The sequence below is a fragment of the Artemia sp. Qi Xiang Cuo genome, chromosome 11, assembly GCF_049724085.1.
Source record: "Artemia sp. Qi Xiang Cuo chromosome 11, ASM4972408v1, whole genome shotgun sequence".
NCBI lineage: Eukaryota > Metazoa > Arthropoda > Branchiopoda > Anostraca > Artemiidae > Artemia > Artemia sp. Qi Xiang Cuo.
The window spans coordinates 20,109,919-20,134,320 of record NC_142804.1 but is presented as its reverse complement, the minus strand read 5'-3'; the positions used below and the strand labels follow the sequence as shown (position 1 = coordinate 20,134,320).

At 34.7% G+C, this 24,402-nt stretch overlaps 1 protein-coding gene across 3 annotated transcripts in view; it reads right to left on the bottom strand.

Moving 5' to 3' along the window:
• The window catches only part of LOC148946744 (uncharacterized), a 131,964-nt gene that overhangs the window by 14,959 nt on the left and 92,603 nt on the right, over positions 1-24,402 (bottom strand). Inside the window, exons 8-12 of one of the 3 annotated variants that reach the window (XM_089096358.1) lie at positions 23,343-23,654; positions 16,013-16,146; positions 8,281-8,358; positions 4,162-4,322; positions 1,844-2,053 (exon numbers count right to left, since the gene is read on the bottom strand). In XM_089096358.1, the coding sequence (XP_088952484.1) occupies positions 1,844-2,053; positions 4,162-4,322; positions 8,281-8,358; positions 16,013-16,146; positions 23,343-23,654 (895 nt within the window). The remainder of the gene's footprint in view (positions 1-1,843; positions 2,054-4,161; positions 4,323-8,280; positions 8,359-16,012; positions 16,147-23,342; positions 23,655-24,402) is intronic. The other 2 variants (XM_089096359.1, XM_089096360.1) reach the window with 2 other exon arrangements.

The window sequence follows — 24,402 nt, the reverse complement described above, 5'->3', positions numbered from 1 at the left end:
CTTTAGCGTAAATAGCGAGGCGTTGAGGAGGGGACAGCCCCTTTCATATACGGAATAATTTCTGTTCATTTTAAGTTTTAATGTTACTCCTTACTTTCAGTTAAAAAAACTTTTTGTTTTTATTTAATTTTTGAACGTTTTTAAATTAATGGAGGTTTTTATTTTTGCTCACCGTACATGAACGATTAAAAAAATATTGCATATTAATTTTACTTTTATTTGGTTAAATGGCTTTCTCGAAACTTGTTTAATTTTATTTACGAACGTTTTTATTAGTAATAAGTATACGTAACTTACGAATTAACTTACGTAACGTATTTCTATATTCACAGATTTTTAGTAAGTATATTAGGGGGTTCGCCCCCTAGTCAATACCTCGCTTTTTACGCTAAAGTTCGAATTTTGTTCCAATTATTTAAAAATAACCCCTTAATCACAAAGGCTGTGAATTAGAATAAATACCTCTTATGAAAGTACTAAAAAATCTTTGGCTTAAAGAGCGAGGTATTGACTAGGGGGTGAACCCGATCATATACTTAATAATTTCTGTTCGTTTTGTTTTGATGTGGCTCTTTACTTTCAGTGGAAAAACTTGTTTCTTTTTTTTATTTAATTTCTAATCGTTTTTTTTAAATAATGCTGAGAAATCCTGCGCCCCCTTCATAGCAACGTCCCTTCCCCCATGAAAAAGATCCTCCCACATAACCACAGACCCCCTCCCCACTACCAGAAAAAAATCCCCCTTGTAAACGTCTGTATACTTCCCAATAACCAATACCATATGTAAACATTGGGTAAAGTTCATAGCTTTCAGCCCTCCCCCCGGGGGCTTTGGGGTATTGAATCATCCTAAAAGACATATTTATTATATTTTCGACCATGCTGAACAAAATGGCTATCTCAAAATTTTGATCGGGTGACTTTGAGAAAAAGATGAGCGTGGGAGGGGGCCTAGTTGCCCTCCATTTTTTGGTCACTTAAAAAGCGAACTAGAACTTTCAATTTCCGTCTGAATCAGTCCTCCCATGATATTCTAGGACCACTGGGTCGATACGATCACCCCAGGGAAAAAAAACACACAAAAACAAATAAACACACATCCGTGATCTTTCTTGTGGCAAAAAAATACAAAATTCCACATTTTTGTAGATAGGAACTTGAAACCTCTACAGTAGGGTTCTCTGATATGCTTAATCTGATGGTGTGATTTTCATTAAGGTTCTATAGCTTTTAGGGGGTCTTTCTTCCTTTTTTCGAAAATCAGCCAAATTTTCACAGGCGCGTAACTTTTGATGGGAAGGCCTAAACTTGATACAGACTAAACTAACTAAATAAACTGACTTGATAAACTGACTAAACTTTATATATTTGAAATCAGTATTAAAATGTGATTCTTTTGATGTATCTATTGATATCAAAATCCCGTTTTTTAGAGTTGCGGTTACTATTGAGCCGGATCGCTCCTTACTTACAGTTCGTTACCACGAACTGTTTGATAATTAAGTTCATTTAACATTTATTGTCTCATTTTTATCACTTGGTTTTGTGGGTTCAAAGAGGTAGCTCGCTAATTGTATATGTAAGCAGCAATATCATATACATACACATATTGGTTTCTTTGTATACAGTCTTTTCATTTTAGATTTTAGTTTTTTTTTCTTTGTCTGTTTCATCTTTTTTGTTTTATCTTAATCATTGGTTAGTCCCTTTTCTGTTGTTTTTATTTGGCTTATTTCGAGCTTGTATCATCATCTGTTTGTTTTCAAAATATTACTTCGTGATTCCCTCAAAATATAGCAACACACTTTTGATGTTCAAAAAAATAAAATAGTCAGAATCTTACCGAAAACAGGTTCATCTGGATTTCCCTTGAGGCGCACACCCCTTGAAGTTGGCTCAATTAGAAAATGCCTTACTAGATCATTGGGGGATGGATCTGTCAGGTGGGCAGGGGGAGTGGCCACTTTCAAAGCCAAACCAAAAGCACCAGGGAATGAGGATGAGTCTCTGACAATAAACGTTCCTGGCGTTTTATCCTTAAGTGTGTTGATGGCTGAAAAACAAAAATCGGTTTAGAGCAATGGCCACCTTAAAAATTAACGTTGTGACACTATTGCAATGTGAACCAATGTCTTAATTTAGTCTTTTTAATAAGTACTTCAATAAAAACTTGCATTAGATTTCAATTAAGTGATATATCATCTATTACGTTTGAAGCAATGTGATATCATGAAAATATAATCTTAAACTAAAAGCTGCTTAAATAGCCTCTAGATCAGTCAACCGGCGAGTGGAGAGGCTTCGTTGACGCCCTATGGCTCCAGCTCCGGGTACCAATGGCTCCGGAGGCACTAAGAAAAGGTAAAATGTAAGATCATTCAAGTACGCACGAATTTATTCCTGGGGAGGAAAGAGGATCTTTCCAAGTCCTAAATTTGTCAGAACACTAAGAAATGGGTGAATTCTACGAGCAATGTACAAAAATGAAAACAGAATTTTAAAAGTCAGGAGACTTCGAGTCACATAGGCCTATGATCCCCTTCTGCGAACCTGCCTGCTTAATAACACCAAGACTTGTTTCTTGGAGGGGAGAAATTCTTCTCAAAAGTCTATTTTCTAGATTTCCGTCTATTCTTTATCCCTCTATACGCATCAGATACGCAGTAATGGGGCATCCTTTATATCTTTTGACATTCTAGGTTTGTTACAAAAGTTTAGTGATGAGACCTATTGAAACTTAAGTCCTAAGCCATGTAATTGTTGTTATAGATTCCAGCCATTCCAAGGGGAAAAAAGCTTTTGAATAAGTATTACTAAGTGTTCTAATAATTCAAGCTTAATACGCAACTTTTATATTGGGTACACTTTTAACATGAGACAATATTTGATTTAATGCCCAGCCATATACTTTTTGTTATAATTGACTATCACTCACCATCAAAAATAATATATAAAACTAAAAAGAAGCAAAGTCGCAATAAAAAAAAAAAACTGCAATTGGTGACAGAAAACTGATCATACCAATCGTGTTTTACAGATTTAAACAGGTAACAAACTCTTCAAGGCAAATGTATTTCTCTTACCACTTCGCCTTCCCGCCGAAATATTTCGCCGTTCATGAGAAATTTCCAAGAATTTTAATTTACATATTTCTGAGTGATGAAGGGAAATTATATTTTGGAGCCAAGCGCTGCACATTCGGTGACAGAATTGAGCCCAGGATAGCTATACTCTTGTGTTCGGTCATACTTAATAAACCATAGCTGGAAAAACACGCAACATGTATTTCTAGGCCACAATTTTTCAATTATTTTGAGAAAAATCCCTTCAGACCAATATTGACGGGAGGGGGGAACTTATGGTAAAAGTAGGAAGAGATGAACGGTTAAAAGTATGATGATAAAATCTGGTGTTATATCAAATACAACATAAAAATCTACATAGTTAACTCATTTCAGAATGCAAAATTTAAAAAAAAACTTCTTATAGATCTTATTTTCGCCTTCTGACCTCCTACCAAAAACAGATTTGGCAGAACTTGTCAACAAATTTTTCTGTCCAGAAAACAAAACATTAAATGATGTAATATCTATCTTCAAGAGGTCAACATGCATTAGAACAAGAAAAAAAAATGCAATTCTAGAGCTATACGTTTAGCCAAAAAACCGGAGATAATGGATCCAATTGGAGTTAGCCCAAAAATTCTTCTAAAGCTAAATAGCTCCTGAGCTAGCCAAGGTAGGCGGATATGGTCAGAGTGAAATCAACACATATGGAAGTCGTTCTATCACCGATCCATGACTAATTTTGGTTTCACTGGAACACCCTGTATACGGAGTACTAATATATATCAGTGCAATCCATTTTAAGTTGCAATAACTAAAACTGCAATAGATCGGTAAAAAAATCTTCATTAATACCTTCTAATAGATTCCATATACTTTTCTTTCGCGATTTTATGAGCAAATAATTTATTTGACTAATTTTTTAGGTAAAATCAAATGAGGAGTAATAAATTGAATCCTTGCTTATAGCTAGATTATTCGCATAACTTCACTCTTTCTCCACAAGCAAATAAAGATTTAAAATAATTTGTTTTGAGAATCCATATTAGAAAATAAGAATTAAAAAAAATAAGAATTAAAAAAAAATAAGGATCACCTTCTTCCCTAGAGATGCTGGGTTTATACCAATATTTAGAAGTATCCTTAGCGAATTTGACATAGACAGGACTGACATCTGCAGGCTCCGATAGGGATGAGCGCCTAGATGACGCATCCATAGTACCAAAATTCATTCCAGGTGAAGGTGACCGATCTTTACTGAAATAAATATTCAGAAAATATAATGTTTATTAACCGTAGACAATATAGTAGCATCAAAATAAGGAGAACCATACCTCGTCATTATGATAGATTCTCGGGGCAAGCACACGGAATGGGAGGTGAGAAGGGGATAAAATAAGAAACAATAAAAGGCGAAATAGACAGAAAATACAACTATAAAATAAGAATTGTTAATCTTGTGATTTCTAGGGACATGGACCTGATTCACCCCGTCCTACCTGTATAAGCAACTGTAATTCTAATTATGATTTTTGCGATTTTCTTTTTCTTGTATTTGCCTTTTTATTTAATTCTTATTTTCAAGGGTTCTTCCAAATTCATTTGCTGTTGGTTTTTTTTTTGGTCAAATCACGCGAATCGTGAATAACCAAACAGTCAGTAATACATTAAAAACAGATGTGACTAATACCAACTTTTTTGGAAAATTTAAATTAAACTTCAAATTTGAAATTCGAGATTGAAACTTGAATTAAAATTCAAAATTGAAAAATTTAATACTTTCAGGGTATGTTGAAAAAGGTGTTGAACTAAATCAAGGACACTATGTGTATCCAGGTTATCAAAAGGGAGTATCAGGAATATTTCAGGAACGCCTAAAAGTATTTAGCTGAATTGGATTTCAGTTGAATTGAGATGAGTTGGTATTGAGTGTAATTAATTCATAAATTGTAACATTGATTATGTTTATTTGAGTGATTATGAACCAATTAAGTAAATACAGTATTAGAGGTGATTTACTACAAATAAATAGAAACACACTAGTTGTTATAGTTTAACTTTTCTTGAGTTATTGTCTTCAGTTAATTTTCCGGATTTTTTCCGGTTAAATTAGCATTTTCAAATAGATAGATTTTATAAAGACCCGAAAGCCACCACTTGCTTATTGTTTTAAAGTAAATTGATATCCTCAAGTCGAAATAATTATTATGAATAATTGAACTGTTACGAATGTATTGAGCTTCTCAGTTTCTTGCAGTTATTATTTTGGAGTGAGCTGTTAAGGATAGATAGAATTATTACTAATGAGCTATTACTCAGATCTTCGAACTGAAATATTCATTACGTTTAATTGAGTTTCTGATAATAAATTAAACTATTACAGTTGAGTTAATACGAATAAACTGATGTCCTCAAATTTTCAAAATTATTAAATTTCATTGGGTTAGAAATAAATTCCAACAAATATTATCCTTATTCCTTTGCCCATTTGTGAGCAGGTCAAAAAGAACCAAACTGGTTAAACACTTACATCGGTTCTAGGATGACTAAACTTTCCATAATGATCCCTCGCTAGACAACCCCTCCCCCTGCAGACAATTGCCCCTCAGAAAATACCCCCGCGTGTAAAATTGAGCAAAATAAGGGAAAGTGTGAGAAATAAAAAAAAAAATTAAAAATAGAAGGGATTTTGGAAAATTCAAAAATACATGTGTAATATATACTGTGAAATATCTTATTTTATTTATTTTTATTTTTCTTTTGGTTCTTTTGTTCGCGATTCTGGGGGGTTGAGATATCATAGTAGAGTAGGATAAAGGTTAAAGAAAATAATTTGGAAATATGAAATTAGTGGCTACTGTGGAAGAGGTGCCCTGCGATGAAAGCACACACAGCTACAGGCTGGGGCTAATAGTACTTCCCGCGGACTTGGTCTGGCATCTACACCTATAGTACGTGAAAACAGATGGAGTGAAACTCTAAGTCAGAACAGAAGCAAATTTAAAATGGACAAAACTCCTTATTTTAAACAAACAAGCAAATTATTTCCTTCCACTTTTATTTTACCCTGCTGTGATGAATAAACCCCAAAAAAAACAAAAAGAATTAAAAATATAAAAATAAATACCACAGGGTGTTCTATACCATTTATTCTGCCTGTGTTTTAGAATATATGATAAAATATTCCAAAATCCCTTCCTTCTTTACTTTTTTATTTGTCTTAATCTCCTTTTGGCGCCTTGATTTTACATGTTGGGGCAATTTTTTTTGGGGGTGGGGGGGGGGTAATTATCCGCAGCGAGAAATTTTCCAGGTGGAGGGGGTGAAATCAGCCGAATACCACTTACAACACACATAAAACAATTTTCTTCCCGTAACCTCCACTCAGGCGTCCTCAGTGCAAAAACAAGTTAATATAAATTGAATAAATTCCGCGAAACGAAACATAAATCTCAAATTCTAAGGCGTGTCTTTCTATTTCGCTATTCTATATTTGTCCTTTTTTCCCCTTTCAAACCTTGGAGTTCTGGTAAAACAACAAAGTTAACAAGTTTAGATAAATGTAAGATCGTAGTGTTTTGGAGACCGTTGTTAGTATAGCAAATTTTGGAAGTTAATAGTACACACAAGCTTTAAAAGAGACAAAGGTGGACATATAGTTATATGGGTACACAAATGACCTAAGGGTTAAACCAATTGTTAATCAAAAATTGAAACACACACATAGCTGTTTAGGTTTCTACTAAGACGAGTGAACTGCATTAAAGAAAACAATTAATTAATAACATAACATAACATAACAAAATATTATCAAAAATATTAAATGAGTCTTTCACATATTAACTTTGTATTCTGTTTTTTTTTTTTTTTTTTTTTTATCTCACGGTGCCACAGAAAAAAAAATAAGAAAGGAAAATTTCATATAGCCTACTATTAAGTTTAATTTCAGGTAATTCTTTATTATTAAATTGGATAGAATTTTGAAACTTGTACAAAACCTAAAGGACAATGTTGTCTACAGAAACAGCTCCTCAGCCTAAGTTCACTGCTAGAATTAGGCTTTTAATTTTTTGTGGATATTTCTTTCGTACGCTAATGCTTCGTACAATAACTGCTTCAAAAAGAAATAACTCTATACAGCAAGGAGCCCTGGAAACATATATACTGGCTTTTATCCTTCAAACAATAGGCCTACTTCAGTTGCCTTTCGTGAGAAAGGTATTATAAAGATAGAGCTGGAAATTGCATGCTTCGATAAGCAACGCTCACTCTCTTTTTAAACTCAATTATCTTGGTGGGTGAGAGCATGGTAAGTCTTCTATGTGGCATAGGGGCAATAGTGTTGCCAAACAACAGGCCTACATGTGCCACCTTCCATGCAACAGGTCGGAGGAGGAAACGCAAGTGACATCACGGTGTCTTCTAAAAGCAATGGTAGGGGTGGGACTTGTACTCCCAACAGTAGGCCTATTGTGTTGGCCTTCCTGCAACTATGCATTAGAAATATGGAGCCCAAATTTGCATATTAGAATGAGCATGGTTCACTGTCTTCTCAAGCTGAGTTATCTTGGTATGTGATATCATTGTAATTTTTTTAGACTTGGGTGGGAGTTACAAAAGGATTTTTGGGGGGAACCAATTCTGAAATATCACAAAGGCCATTCGTTTTCACATTTTTCGTGGGAACTAGCAAGTAATGGGACAAGTTATAGTTATAATACTCAGTATTTATTTGTACATTCAGCATAAAGAAAATACCTTGTCGCTACTTATAATCACCGACCCCGACCCAGTCTTTTAGCAATAATGGGGGAGGAGGAGAGAAATTTAACAATTCAAATCGTAACAGGCAAATTTTCATGTATTTTCGCATGTTTTTTTTTACATTTCAAGCGGATGAGGTCTTTATGCTTATTCTAAAGCGATGATCTTCCAACTATCTACCCTCTCTGTCCTAATATTAGTTTAGGCAGTCCTTTGATATTTATGAATTTCCTAGCAAGAATACTAAAACAATTTGGGAATTACAATAATATTCCTCTAAAGAAGCTAACAATGCTCTCTTCAAAATGCATTAGATTCAAGTTTCAATGCGTGTTTATATAATATGAGAAAGAGGCAAACACTTCTTCTTAGAAATTTTGCATCATAACAGATAGTATTAAAAAGCTTTGGACAAACGTATACATGCAAACAACATTTGCGGCTTAAATACCTATAAACTGACGTATTCGAAGGCCATTTTCGAAGAGTTCTAAACGCAGGAGTTGGACTGGTAGATTCTAAAGCCCTCCTATTAAAAAAATAAGAGAAAAGCGGTTAGAAAAGGAAAATCTAAATCTGAAAAATTACAGTGAACGAGCCCATGATGGTCTTCTAGAAATTAAGGTGATACGGTACCTAAAAGCGTCACCCTATCTCGCCCATTATAAACTTTTCATTTTGTGTTCAAGTTATTTAGAATTGATTGGTCAGTCTTGCCACAACTTGTAGAGCTTACCACAACTTGTAGAAATCCGAATAAATGACAGAAAACTAAGAGCCAGTGGCGGATCCAGGGGGCGAGGGGGCGCGCGCCCCCTAGCGTAGTCTAAAGTAGTGTAATGTATTTAATTAACTCAGTCTGCGTAAATTAAACTTGCTCCTAACGCAAGTTTATCGGATCAACCTATTTAGCGCACCCCCTAAAAAAAAAATTCGGATCAACCTATTTTGCGCCCCCCTCCCAAAAAAATCCTGGATCCGCCCCTGCTAAGAGCCGACACATACTTTACCAGAAATATTGGAAACCCATTTAACTTTTCGTGTTTTTTCGTGGAGGAAGAGTAATTCACTTTTAACTAATATCACATCATTCAAAACTGTAAATTGTGTTTTTTTTTCTTTCGCTTTAACGGAGCAGAACTTTTTGTAGTTCAGGAAAGGCAGTTATAAAAACTTTTCAGCGTACCTGCTACAAAATCGCCAGCAGAAAATTTTCCGGGTGGGGGGGGGGGCAGATGCCAAAAAAGCAGTAGTGGTTGGGTGACAGGGAGCATATTTCAGGATATAAAAACGTAGGAATAAGTTTATTTTTAAATACTTTTAGCAAAAAACTCTCAAACAAAAAGAACAATTAAATTGCATGCAAAATGAAACAAAATGCAGTAAATTTTAAACATCTTTTTGAAAATCCCTTTATTAGATACATCATATCAGAGAACCCTACCAATGAGGTTTCAAGTTCCAATCTTCAAAATGTGGAGTTTTGCATTGTTTTTCAGAAGAAACATCGATGCGTATTTGTTTTGCTTTTTCCCAGGGGTGATTGCATCAAACCGAAGGTCCAAGATAATTGGGAGGGAGCTCATTCAAACTTAAACTTAAAGCTCTTTTTAAGTGACCATACATGTTGGGCCAGTGGAAAGTCTTGTTTTCTGCTATTTTAGGGCACCAAACTAGGACTTCACCCCAAAAAGGACGAATTTGCAATAAATTTAAAATTCTGAGAAGCTAATTGATTTAAAAGTATCAATAACTATGTTTTAGGCTTCCCAGTTGCAAAAGAAGTAATGCCACGCGGTGGCAGTACTGTATTCAACCAATTTGATTCGATTTATTTGTAATGAAATTAGGCTACGTTTGGTGATCTGTCATTGCGTACCCGCTATAAAGAGGGGAGTGAGTCAGTGTTTGGGTGGGGACAGGGAAGATTCCTAAAAAGTACATTTTAATGGACAAACTGCTTACTCTTCATGAGGCTTCAGATAAATGTTGAGAGAGGAAGGGAGAGTAGGAACTAATTGAAATGTTTCTCTATACAGCTAATATGTTACATTCCATATCTACCAGCACAGAGTTGGAATGTTGGAAAAGGCAAGGCAGACCATCATCAGCCCCACCAAAGAATTTTTTAGGGGTGGCATATACTGCTTGGAACTTAGTTTTCAGCAATTTTAAATTGTAATATTCTCTTTTATCCATAATATTTTCATTATCGATAAGAAAATCCTATTGAGAGGTTGTGATGGCTTCAGTTATGTAGAAGATCCAAAGCCTCACGGAATTTCCATCCATATAAGCAATAACAATCCTTTTCATCCAACCGAAATTCTTCAGTAGTATTATTTACAAGGACTTTTTACCAAAATTACTATTCGTATCTTACTTAGGCCTGGGTATGATATGGAAAACAATCAGAAATTGAATTAAAAAAAAAGCTTTTCGACAGAAAGCAAGGAACAGATTTGAAACCTATTTGAACAGATTATTCTTTGTATGAAGGGGGCTATCTCCTTCTTAGCTCCTTACTCTTTACTTCTGTCCAAAGTTTTAAAGAAAATTTGCAATTGAAATAAAAAGATTTCAAAGCACTAAAAAACTTCTGTTTAATGAGCAAGTATTGAAAAGGGGGCGTTCCCCCTTATATACAGAGTAATTTTAATATGTTTTAAATTTCAAACTCCCTCCTTACTTTAGTTGAAAAACCTTTTCTATTTGTTTAATTTCAATTCATGAAACTGTAAAATTTTATGGATACAATACTTTTGGCAACGCAGAAAAAACAATCAATATTTCAATTATCTCTGTTTGGATTTTGACGGGTAATCAAACTGTTCGTGGTAACGAACTGTAAGTAAGGAGCGGCTCGGCTCAATAGCAACCAAAACTCTAAGAAACGAAATTTTGATACTAATAAATATATAAAAAGAATCGGCTTATTATGCTGATTCCAAATATATATATATTTCATCAAGTTTAGTCTTACTTATCAAAAGCTACGAGCCTGAGAAAATTTGTATGATTTTTGAAAAAAAGGGGGAAAGATCCCCTAGAAGTCATACCATCAATTAAAATCAATAAAAATCATACCATCAGATTCAACGTATCAAAAAACCCTACTGTATAGGTTTCAAGCTCATATCTACAAAAATGTGGAATTTTGTAATTTTTGCCTGAAGAGAGGTCACGGATGCATGTTTATTTGTTGTTGTTTTTTTGTTTTTGTTTTTTTCCCAGAGGTGATTGTATCGACTCAGTGGGCCTAGAATTTCGGGAGAGGGCTCATTCTAACGGAAATGAAAAGTTCTAGTACCCTTTTTAAATGACCAAAAAAATTGAAGGGCAACTAGATCCCCTGTCATGCCACTTTTTTCCCAAAATTGTCCAATCAAAATTTCAAGACAGCTACTTTTTTCAGAATAGTTGAAAGGCGCAATAACTATGTCTTTGTAGATAAAAATGGCCCCCTAAAACCACAAAGTAAAGGTTTTCAAGTTATAAAATTTGCACATTGTTTACGTATAATATTTGTTATTGAGAAGTATGCATACATTTTTCGGATCGGGAGGACGAATTTTCTGTTGGGAGGATTTTGGACCGGGAGAATTTTCCATGGAGAGGGAAGTTTCCAGGGAGCGAACTTTTCAGGGGAAACTGTGCATTGGGTGAATTTGCCAGATTTCCTATACGTAATTCCTTTATACGTCTTGCTTTCTCTTTACCGATTCAATTTTAAGCATGGAGATGTTGAGACTAATTACCCGGGGTAAATTTTTGCCAGGATTGAATTGTACAAATGATATTTCTGTGTGGGAGGGGTATTTTTCCGTGGAGGTGGAGCCAGATATTTAGGCGTTATTTAAAAGACGATTCGAAATTAACTTAAAAAAAACAAGTTTTTTCAACTGAAAGTAAGGAGTGACATTAAAACCTAAAACGAACAGAAATCATTACGTATATGAGGGGGTTGCCCCCTCCTTAGTACCTCGCTCTTTACGCTAAAGTTTTGTCCCAATTCTTTAAAAACGACTCCTGAAACAAAATGGTCGTTTAATTAGAACGATAAGTATCTTTTTTTTAAAGTGCCGAAAAACTGAGCGTGAAGATCGAGGCGTTCAGCATGGGGCAGTCCGTCTCATATAAAAAATAATTATCTGTTCGTTTTAAGTTTTAATGTTGATCCTTACTTTCAGTTGAAAAATCTTGTTTTTTTTTTGTTTTTTTTTATTTAATGAAGCATACAGACAAACATTTTTCTAAAGGCAACGGAAAAAGTATGTCAATTAAAGTAAAAGTATATAAAATGAAAAAAGTAAGTAATTACAAAAAATTCACAAAACAATAGCCCACTTACAAAAACTAAGATATAAACTCCCAGCATTCAGTTCTGATGAGCAATGCCGAAGCGTTGGACTGATTTTTTTTTTTTTTTTTTTTTAGCAATGTCGACAGTTGTGAACTTGGTTATCAAACCCCTAAATATTTAATGCCTTTAGACTCAGTGTTTATAAAAAGTAACGTATTATCAAAGTAGTTTGTTCAAAGTAAAACATTAAACTAAAATTAAGAAAATCAAATAAAAAAATTTTATTCAATATTTTTAATTTAACTTTTAATACCAGAAACCAATATATTTGATACCTTTATACTTCATAACCGTAAAAAATTAAATCTTTTTTCAAAATGACAACTAGATGCGTACAATCACTCCTGGAAAAAAAAATAATAATAAAATCAAAAAAATATATCTGCCCAGGAAGAAAATTCAGAAATTCCCAGCATTCCGTTCAGGGGAAACTGATTATATATCATAATCACTGATTATATATATTATATTTCTGATTATATATCAGCTCATGGGTATTCTTGTAATAGAAGCAAAAGTTAACAGCATATTTTTACTGGAATTGCCCCTTATTAAGTTGTTTCCCTTGTCTTTTCTATAATTATACGAACTTTCTTGTGTACTAATAGCTGCACTAATTACTAATAAACAAATACATATTTAAGATCACCATAAAAACCTGATTCTTTGATTTAATGTTATCAATAATTAGGCTCATATACTTTCGCTATTGACAAGGATCCTTATTTACTTACCATTCATTACTATGACGAATTATATTTTTTTTTTTTTTTTTTTTGCCCCAACCAAATCAGATAGAAAAAATGTTTATAAAAAATTAGAAAGGGGTCACTCAGTCACAAATTAGAACTTAAATTTTCCTTATTAAGGGTCAAAATCTATTGGCAGGCAGCCAACTACTACTACTACTAACAACTCACCGCAGTACCAAGCCGCCTGAGGCCAACACAGCTACGCACGATCCTCCTCCACCCCAATCTATTCAAAGCCTCCCTTTTTACACCCGCCCACGAAGTTCCCATTTCCTTTAAATCTTTCTTTATGATGTCCTCCCACCCCAGACGGGGACGACCTGCTTTCTGTTTAGCCCTAGATGGTTGGCCGAAAAGAACAATCTTCGGCAATCTGTCATCCTTCATCCACACAACGTGCCCTAGCCACCTCAACCTTTCTTTCATTATAGCCCTAGAGAGCTGTATTGAACCACATTTTTCGTATAGCCTATTGTTTGAAATACGGTCAGTCAGCCGGGTACCCAGAACAATCCTTAAGCAATTTCTCTGGAAAACATCTTGCAAATCTTCATCCGCTTTTCGGAGCGTCCAAGCTTCAGAGCCATATTTGACCACTGTCATCACTGTAGCTTCTATTATTCTAATCTTGGTTTGCAGACTTATCTTTCTATTCTTCCAGACTTCTTTTAACTGTGAAAAAACACCCTGAGCCTTGGCTATTCAACAGGCAGCCAACAACGGGACAAAACACATGATTTCCATGGTTTTTCTCTATTCTGCTCTCCTTCCTTCGATTTCCTTATAATTACTTTATAGTCCCTAATTTCGAGGCGGGCATGACCCCTTCCTGCTCCCCCTTCCGGCGCCCATGACCTGCTAAGAAGTCACTGAAGCTCAAAGGAATAATCATTTGAGCGATTCGGCCGCTTTGGGTATCCCCAATTGTTTTTACCCTCTTTTATTGACAAGCTAGCCGACGAAAAGGACGTGAAATTTTCTGTTTTTTTTTTTTCAGTCAAATAGTCATACCACTAATTCTCGACAGCTCCCAAAGATAGCTAGTCTCCTGGGAGAATTCTCTAATGGGCCCTTTGTCCTTGTGACGGTCAGCCGACGTCGAAGGTCGCAAAGTGATTTTTAAGGTACCATTTTACGTTAATGATTAATAATAATTATCTTTAAATTAAGGCCCTAAACTACATATAACACTATAGGAAGAGTATTTCAGCCAATATGTATTATATTTAATTTATACAAACGTCCAATCTTTGTCATTTTTCATTAGTGGGTGCTGGATGCAACATTGTTTTTTGTACATCAGAGATTTATAAAAGCAATCATACTAATAATAAAAATTAGTTTTTACCGCCGAAACTAATTGATGTTAAAATAGACAAAATTGAGTCCTATATATATATCCTTGCCTGTTCAAAAACGTCACCACGATTTCCCCAGGAGGGAGGGGCTAATTATTGTTGAAACAGGAACATTTATCCTATTCCATTACTCCCGGCATTATAGAACTTTATTTTCCACCGCATTAGCGGTTGAAACTCATTTTACAGGGCTGCAAAGAATGCTTTTGGTGAAAGCTTTCTAAATGGTGTCCGATCGCAGGAACACGCCAATTAGATAAATTTCTCTACCAGCAAGCTTCCTCGTGAATTATTTTTAAATGGAAAGGCAGTAGGATGTAAGGAAGTACGATCTTCTGGGAATATCCCTGCCATCTCACAATTTCGAAAGCTTTTTTCATGCTGCCACGCGAATTTCACTCAATTTCGTGAGTTTCCTGCATTTTGATACGAATTCAATGTGTATCTTTGATCATAGAATAAAAGTTTAGAGACGGTTCTCTTTTGATCTCTTGCTCTTTCTAAGGGTCAATGTCGATTGGAGCGCAGCGTAATATCCCTTCAACCCCCCTTGTGCCTCAGGACTTCCCCACTACTCGACAGGGTATAAAAATTTCAAGATCAACATTTTCATTAGAACAGTCAAAAACTAAAAACTTAAATATTTGATTCACAAGCTTAAAAATGACATGAATGTTTAAATTAGAACGGTAGGATTTCTTTTGGTTATTTAATGTCTTCCTTGCTATGTTATATGCTTCTACTTACCAATATACATATATGTCCTGATGTCCCTCATCAGAGAAAACCTATTTACAGCAACCCCGTTTATTTTTGCACATGATTGCATCATAGGTGTAAAATCAACAAACAAGCCCGGCTCGACCAGTTGGCAGAGCCCCTGACTCTCAATCTTGGGGCTGCGTTTTCGAGCTTGATCCTGGGCCTTTTTTCTGTCAGCAATCAGTAAAAATCGAAGATATTCTATTGGGTAGAATTTGTATTTAAGAAGCGAGAATGGGATATTAGACTATTTCATTGAATAAATAACTTAAAGAATCAATGATAGGACACTAGTTTAGAGACGGTTCTCTTTTTGATCTCTTGCCCTTTTTAAGTGTCAAAGTAAATTTGAGCTCAGCCTGACATCCCTTCAGCACCATATGTGGCTCAGGACTTCCCCACTGCTCCACTTCCCAACAGCCAAAAACTGAATATTTTCCATTTTTGATTCACAGGCTTAAAAATGACATGAATATTTACATTAGAACGGAAGTATTTCTTTTCGTTATTTAGTGCCTTTATTGCTACGTTATTTATTGGAAATTACTTTGGGCAATTTTTATTTCCAAATTTTGTCAAAATTTTATTTTCGACCAAACGTTTCGACTGAAAAGAAAGAAGGATCTCCTCAAATTGCGCGTGAAGATATCTTACAAAAAGACATAAAGGATACAGGAGGTTTATGTGAGGGAGTACAGTACGGAGCTCTGGGATTAATGCCACTGGGATTGCATAAAATCCATCATAATTGTGTTTTTCATCACAATTTTCCCGTGAACGTTCTTACTTTTCGCGTTCCATTCTACGCCTAACGTTAAATAAACTACTTTACCAGTGTTAGAAATTAAGTTTATCATGAAAGAATTCCTGAGAAATCCAAAGTATGTCCATGGTTAAGAAAATACACCACACCACTATTAAAATAATTAATATTTTATATTTACTTACCGCATTGTAGCGGGACTTTTGGGTGGTAAGCCTTGTTGGTAGACATAAGGGGTTCTTGGTCCAACTGGAAAAGCAGGCGTGGTGGGTCGAGGAGAAGTTTCACCGTCCCATGAAATTACACTGTCGTCTCGCGTCTGAAAAATAAAATAAATACAGTTTCAGAAATATAGAACTAGAACAATCTGAGCATTTAATAATTTAATAAAGGTAAAATCATTGATGTTCATATTGAAGAAAACCTTTTATTTGATGATTTGTCTATTGTTAGCAATAGTAGGTAAACTTCAGTTTTCTTTACTTATTGTTGTTTAAGAATAACCTTGGAGAAGGTAAACAGCACAAGCCCACGGGTGTCCTCTCCCCATGACTACCATCTAAAAAATTATATTTTAAGTCTAACAGAGATTAAGCTTAATCAGAGTTTAAAGAATGTCAGACAACACACTTGCTTATTTAAGCTTAGCCTTTCAGCCTAAAGAAGTCAAGTGTTTGTAATTAAATCTATATAAGTTATAAACTAAGTTCAACAGGATTTTCTATACAATCAGAAAGATTACTTCCCGTCGCGATTATTATCTTGAGACGATGCGATTACCCCGAGGCATACATCTACATAGGAACTGTGTATGTGTGGGGGAGGGGGTGATGGTAAAACATTTATATTTGAATAAGAAGTGCCTAGAAATTCTGGAAAAATTAGAATTTGAGGGAGCCAGACCTGGTGCCCTTACCTCTCCGCTTCGTACGTCCCAGCCCCTGAGATGTAGCAAAGTCTTATATTACTAGACAACAAATCATTTCAAGCAATCTCCGTCTGCCTGTTCTTCATAGAAAGATGAATATGTGCCTTTGTTTTTGGTGATTAGAACCGTTCAAATTATTTTTTAAATCCAGCAATTATTAAAAAAAACTCTTTTATTTGTATCTGACAGAAATTTATTCTTATTATGCGTAATAGGAAAGGTAAAAAAAAGACCTTGTCGATAAAAAATGGCAACTGAAATTGAAATTGCAACTGAATAGGTGTTCTAAACTGCCTGAATGTGTAATTAGAGGCTTCAAAACTCCATGGAAATGTCTCTTTCAAAACTTGTGAAAGCACTACTTAGAGAATTTGCTCTCTTTTGCATAGCACAAATTTTAGCACATTTTGGCCACGAAAGATGCTTAAGATGTTTCAATATTGTAATTAATTGTAATTCATTTATTGTAATTATATAATCAGTACCAGGGGAACGAGCATTGCTCAGTGAAAGAAAGACAGCTTTTTAATCTCTTTCACAAAACAACTTTAATTTCATTTGTTTTATTGCAAAAAGATCTCAAATCCTGATTGGCTCTTCTGTACGAAATTTTTGGCCAGTTAAAAGCACGAAGTGTTTGAGTCATAAAATTTTTTACGAGCAAACTCTCTGTATCTCAGTGGGCGTGATATTAGCTAATTCCTTGGAAATCATAATTGTCGCTATCTGGCAAATGCGTCAGAAATTCTGTTTTGGCTAAAATTATTTTCAGAAAGCAGTTATTTTCTGAGGCAAAATTTAATTATTGCTATTATATAATTAAAAAGTTCACATTTCCAATTTTTATACAATTTCTCAAATTTAAGGACAAGTCAGAGTCTCCTCATCACAGCCAAAAAATTATCCCTGGCTCGGCCCCAGCCAGAGATAAACTTCTAGTTGCTCCCCAGTTGTGACCTTGAAACAAAAGCTTTTTTTCATAACTGCAATTAAAAAACTAATCATGAAGTAAAGACAAGAAAGGAAGTAAATAAGCTTCAGCCAAAACATCGCCCGATTTGTAAATACACATACCAGAAAAGGAAGTCCAAAACGATGAAAATACTTGAGATTATTAATGTAGTTGCTAATCTGCAAGAAAGCAAAAAAAAAGGGATATAAGCCAAGTTTTTCAGTGCCAAAAAATCATGCGGGCTCTTGGATACCAAAGCAATTAGGGATATTTTTTCTGACATTTCTTAAAACTTCATTCTCTGGGCATTATTAGTTCTCAAATAATGATGATATCATTCAGATTTGTTGATGTATAGCCAAAATAACAGGAGTAAAAAGTATGTTAAAAAGGCAATCACTTAAAGTTTAGACGCCCGAAATCAAATCGTTTATGTAAATTCTTCCAGTATTAACGTGCCCAGTATTAAGTACACTAACAAGAAGGCCAACTCACACAGCAAAAACTTTTAAGTTATGGCCAAAAATACTTAAAATAGTACTTGAGAGCACTCACAATCAAAAGAGTATATAAGTACTTTTCTAAGCCTGTAAAAAAAAATAAAAGGTAGCAGGCACTTGTTAGTCAGGACCACAGAAAAACCATCTTTCTTCTTCCCCCAAATACAAAATTATAAGTCCCCGTGCCCATTCCCCCAAAATTAAAACTGTTCTAAAATTCTAATTTCGATTTTCCAGCCGTGAATCAAAACGGGGCATTCTTTCCAAAGTAAGTAAAAATTTGTCATCTTTTAGTGAAACTTACTTATTTTATGCAATCTCTTCAAAAAAAGGAAAAATCAGAAGTAAAAAAAAAAAAACAGAATTAGAAAAGTATATATTATTCATCTGATTATCCCAAACAAACTGACACTTGGTGTTATATTGCTGTCTATTAATAGATGTTTACTAGCTGTTGTGCAACATCATGTAATTGTTTCAAATTAGTGATTGGCTGGAAGCTACCGTTATTACCAATTATACAAAGTTGTATTATACAAAGTCGCTTTTTTCATCTTTTTTACGCTATTTTATTGTGCGATTAGCATTTTAGTTTTGTTTTTTTATCACGGCATAGAAAGTTAAAACTAACATTGTGAGCATTTCTAGTTTCAAAAGACCTTCTAGTGGAAGTTATTATCTCTGTTAGTTTTTCTTTGTAGACAGCACTTCTATTTTTCGTTGATCCTGGCTTAGGGACATTAAGCCAACATGTTTATGCATTTTTAGCTTATTTTCCACCGTCATAATTAAAATTTTATCCCTTATTGATGAATTTGTATATTTTTATTTTGTTTTTGGTAGCGTTTTCATATTTAGTTTCTATTATGGCCACGTATAATCGTTTCCTTCATTTTCTCACTCTAGGATTTAAATGAGACGAAATTTCTAAAAATCATAGTGTCAAAGTGGAATTGTGCTACAAAACAATATTCATAATTATCAGACCACGTAATTCTCTTTTTCTTCTTTTGGACAGACAATTATCATTTAATTCATATTGGTTTCTTTTAAAGGCAAAATCCAGCGGTTCTGCAGCAGCCTAGAGACAACAATTATGGTTGCAGCGGTAGCTGAAACCTAGTAAAGGACAAAGCATGGCCCATAGTTGAGATAAGAAGCAAAACTACGGTGGCGGGACTTTAAGAATCGCTACTACAGTGTTGAAAAGCATGTTTTCTCTGCAATTAAATTTTTTTTTCTGTCGTCCTAACTGTTGCTGCAATTATTAGGATTTTTTTAATAGATATAAACGTAAAATTTTGCCTATCTTCATTTGCAGAAAGTATTAAACCCCAAAACAAAAGATTTATCGTTGCAGATAGTATCCAGCTTATACCAGCCCATCTGCAACTAGTTTTTCAGTAGGTGGTGGTCACACAGACACACAGAGACAGAAGAAACAAAGAGTCTTCCAACCAAAGTATTTCAACCTTGTTGAAATCAGAACTATGCCAGGATTTTCTGTCTATAACAGGAGGTCTCATGGTGAAATTCTTGAGCCAACCCCACAATCAGAGTGAAAGAGGTTGCACCTCTTTCAACTCATGGTCATTTTGGATCAATTAGGAAACGGTTCGAAATGACAAAATGTTTATCATTCCACATTACTTGAAATAACTACAACTTAAAATTCTGCTTTCATACTCATTTCACTAGAATTGACTTAGTAAAGAGTCTCTCGTGTATTACTTATTCCCCCAGCCTTTTCAAATAGATCGGATATTCATAGAAAATTCAGGAAGATCTAATGTTGCAGTTCTTGTACTCTTTAAAGTCAAATTTCGACCTGAGTAAATTTATTACCAATAGTTCGCAAATTTAAAAACGAAACTCCAAAATAGAAGTAAATTTTGGAAAAAAAGAACATTTAAAAGTCCAAAGCATGTATAAAAGTAAAACGGAAATCAGGAAAAAATAATTTACAAATATTTCAACTTTTTTCAATTTTATCCCTCTCCTCTCAGAAGTACAAACTTCTTTACTTTCCAAAACTAAGATCTATACTTACGCACCATCTACTCCTTCCAGAAAAACAAATTTAAAAATTATATCACGTTACAACAAAGCCTTTTGACTTCGAGCAGTCAATATTTCAAAGACTTAATTTTTGTGGTCTAATCAAGACATACAAATATTTCTTAAATGAAAAATTCACGTTTTATTTCTGTAATTTGAAAGGCGGGTTCAGTATCTACAGCAATCTACAAAGGAACAATCTATATTTCATCAAAATTATATTAGTTTTGCATAATTTACATTTCATTGAATCATATTTCGATTTTCGTTTATATTTAAGTTTTCGTTTATTGTTCGTTTATGTCTAAATTTCGTTTATATTAAATTTCGTATACATATTTCTTCAATATATATTATAAATATATAAATATATATTTCTTCAATTACATTTTTTTCGTTTTTCACATTTATATTTCGAGTACGTGATAAAGTACCATCGAAAGCACCATCGATAAAGCATCTATCGAACAATTTCAGTAATAAACAAACTGATTACTGAATTTATTCGTTTTCTCAAGATAAACTATTAAGTGCTAAAACTACTTAATTTAAGTTCTATTATGTTTTAAAAACTACAACGCAAGGAGTGAAGCACGAAAGCAAGGCCGTACCCAGAGGGGGGGCGGTTTGAACCCCCTCCCCCGCCCTCGACCTGTTTCTTTGACTCGTAAAAACGTAACAAAAATGAATATAAACAAATTTGTATGCGTTTTTTGAGGTTTTTTTGTGTAAACCCCCCCCCCCCGAAAAAAAATCTTTAAGTGAAACCCCCTCCGAAAAAAAATCCTGGGTACGGCCTTGCACGAAAGTTCTGAAAAATTAGGTTTCAGAAATACACTTTTATATATCAGCGCCCTCCTTTCTCACAGATAGTCTAAATTCATACAAATTTTCTATGCTAATAACTTTCAGTTTATAACTTTATAAAATAAGTTTGAACTTGAACACATATTCGGAATCAGCAGAGAATCTGGGCTCTTTTGGTGCGCATATCGTACCAAAGCTTCTTGTTTTAGATTTTTGGTTACTATTACTATCGACCCTTTACTATTATTAGCAAAGGGTCACACTTTACTTATCGTTCATTGCCAATGAACGATTTAAAGTAGGTTTACACTATAGAGACATAAAATCTTTTTAAGATTTGCTTTCAAAAACAGGTCAGCAGTCAGCGTGACAGCCATCAAGACATGCAGCAGAAATATCCGCAGGGATGGGGGTCTTGAGGCCCCCGCCCGCAACCTTAGAATTTCCAGAATTTCTGTAAAATTTTATTCAAATCCTCAAATTTTTTTTTTCATTTTTTCATCTCTGCCCGCCCTTCCCACCCCCTCAAAAAACTGCGTATGTGCCTGATATGTAAGTAAACAAAAATAGCAAATGAATCCAAAATGTATAGTGAACACGATATCCTATCGCTTGTCAGATAAATAGATTTTATTTCCTGAATTTCAGCACAATACTGCATAGAAGGTTCGAGCCAAAATGAATACCCTCCCCACCCCATTCTTTGATATACAAACAATTGCTTATTAAGTAATATGATCCAGTTTATAAATTGAATAAGTTAAGAATTGAAGCAAAACTATCAAACTATTTTCTTATGCGTACGAATCTGAAGTATTTTTTAGATGTTCCAAATTTTTTTCCAATTCATTTTATTAATGCTTCTCCTCGTAGTCTTTTACTTTCCTAATATATTGGTGCTTTTTCCCTTAGTCTTATAATTTCCTGATATATTGGTGCTTCGCCCCTTAGTATAATACTTTCCTGATATATTGGTGCTTCTCCTCTTAGTCTTATAAGTTCCTGATATATTGGTGCTTCTCCTCTTAGTCTTATACTTTCCTGATATATTGGTGCTTCTCCCCTTAGTATTATACGTTCCTGATATATTAGTGCTTCGCCTCTTAGTCTTATACTTTCCTGAGATATTGGTGCTTCTCCCCTTAGTATTATACTTTCCTGATATATTGGTGCTTCTTCCCTTAGTCTTATAATTTTCTGACATATTAGTGCTTCTCCCCTTAGTCTTATACTTTCCTGATATATTGGTGCTTCTTCCCTTAGTCTTATACGTTTCTGATATATTAGTGCTTCTCCACTTAGTCTTATACTTTCCTGATATATTGGTGCTTCGCCCCTTAGTCTTATACTTTCCTGATATATTGGTGCTTCTTCCCTTAGTCTTATACGTTTCTGACATATTAGTGCTTCTCCTCTTAGTCTTATACTTTCCTGATATATTGGTGCTTCGCCCCTTAGTCTTATACTTTCCTGATATATTGGTGCTTCTACCCTTAGTCTTATAATTTTCTGACATATTAGTGCTTCGCCCCTTAGTCTTATACTTTCCTGATATATTGGTGCTTCTTCCCTTAGTCTTATACTTTACTGAGATATTTGTGCTTCTCCTCTTAGTCTTATACTTTACTGAGATATTTGTGCTTCGCCCCTTAGTCTTATACTTTCCTGATATATTGGTGCTTCGCCCCTTAGTCTTATACTTTCCTGATATATTGGTGCTTCTCCACTTAGTCTTATACTTTCCTGATATATTGGTGCTTCTCCACTTAGTCTTATAATTTTCTGACATATTAGTGCTTCGCCCCTTAGTCTTATACTTTCCTGATATATTGGTGCTTCTCCCCTTAGTCTTATAATTTACTGACATATTAGTGCTTCGCCCCTTAGTCTTATACTTTCCTGAGATATTGGTGCTTCTTCCCTTAGTCTTATACGTTTCTGATATATTAGTGCTTCTCCCCTTATTCTTATACTTTCTTGATATATTGGTGCTTCTCCCCTCAGTCTTATACTTTACTGATATATTGGTGCTTCTCCCCTTAGTCTTATAAGTTTCTGACATATTAGTGCTTCTCCTCTTAGTCTTATACTTTCCTGATATGCTTTAGGGATGATCGACAAACATCCATTAAATATGGGCAAAGATCAAACTTACAGCCTGTTCCCTATTTACCAGTTGCTACTACCCGATCCCAGCTTAACCCTACCCGATTTCTGGGTAAGGTCATAATAGAAAATGTTGCTTTGTTTATTTTTAAATGGCAACTTACTCTTTCAGTATATCCCTCAAAATGCACCCGCAAATGTTTTCGGTTAGATGACTCATCACTTTCTATGTTATCTGGCAAAACTTCATACTGAAAAGCATTATTTAAAGCAGGATAAGCAGAAGCAGTCACTCGATCAATTTCGGAAGAGGGTCCATCAAGTTCATCAATGGACACGGACATACTAGATAAAGAATCTTCAGGCATGCTAATTTGTTGCATTAGTGCGTCAAGCTTAGTAGCTCTGGTCACAGCATTCCAATTTTTTTCAATTCTTACTTTCTCACAAGCAGAGTGTGGTAAAGGGTTAGTATCCTGTAATAGAAACATGTTAGTATTGTTAGTTAGCTTCATAAATTCATTACCTGCAAAGATACCAGATAAAATAGAAAAATGCTAGAGCACGCGAGCGGGTAAACAGTCGTCATGCATCTAACAAAAATAGCGGCAATCAATCAGGACATAGAAGAAGCAGACCTAAACACAGTTTTGCAATGCTGTAGAAAACCTCGTTTGAACGTTCGTGTGGCATGAAAGAAAAGACAGAAGTAGCTCCCTAAAACACGTAATGTCTATACTATTACTACTAACAGCTCACTGCAGCACTAGGCCACCTGAGGCCAACAAAGCTACGAACGCTCCTCCTTCAGCCCAATCTATTCAAAGCATCCCTATTCAATGAAGTTCCTATTTCCCTAAAAATTTTCCTTATGACATTCTCCCACCCCATTCAAGGACAACCTGCTTTTCGTTTAAGTTAAGAGATGATGCTGTCAATAGTAAATTGTAAACTATTACTTCTATGAACACCGCAGCATTCAGCCATCCTAAGTCAAGCTCACTCATTATTAAAAACAAATTTTCAGGAAGAGTAGTTCATATTTACTTTTTTTGTATAGGAATAAATCTAGGTTGCAGAGGATATGACTGGCGTCTAAAAAATCCGTCTTATCTTGTGGCAACCAAGGGAAAAAAAATCAGGGCGCCTGTTTTCCTGCTTACTGTGCTGGATCCTCAGACATTAAAAAAATATCTAAAAAACTTCTGGGCGTCATTAATCGAT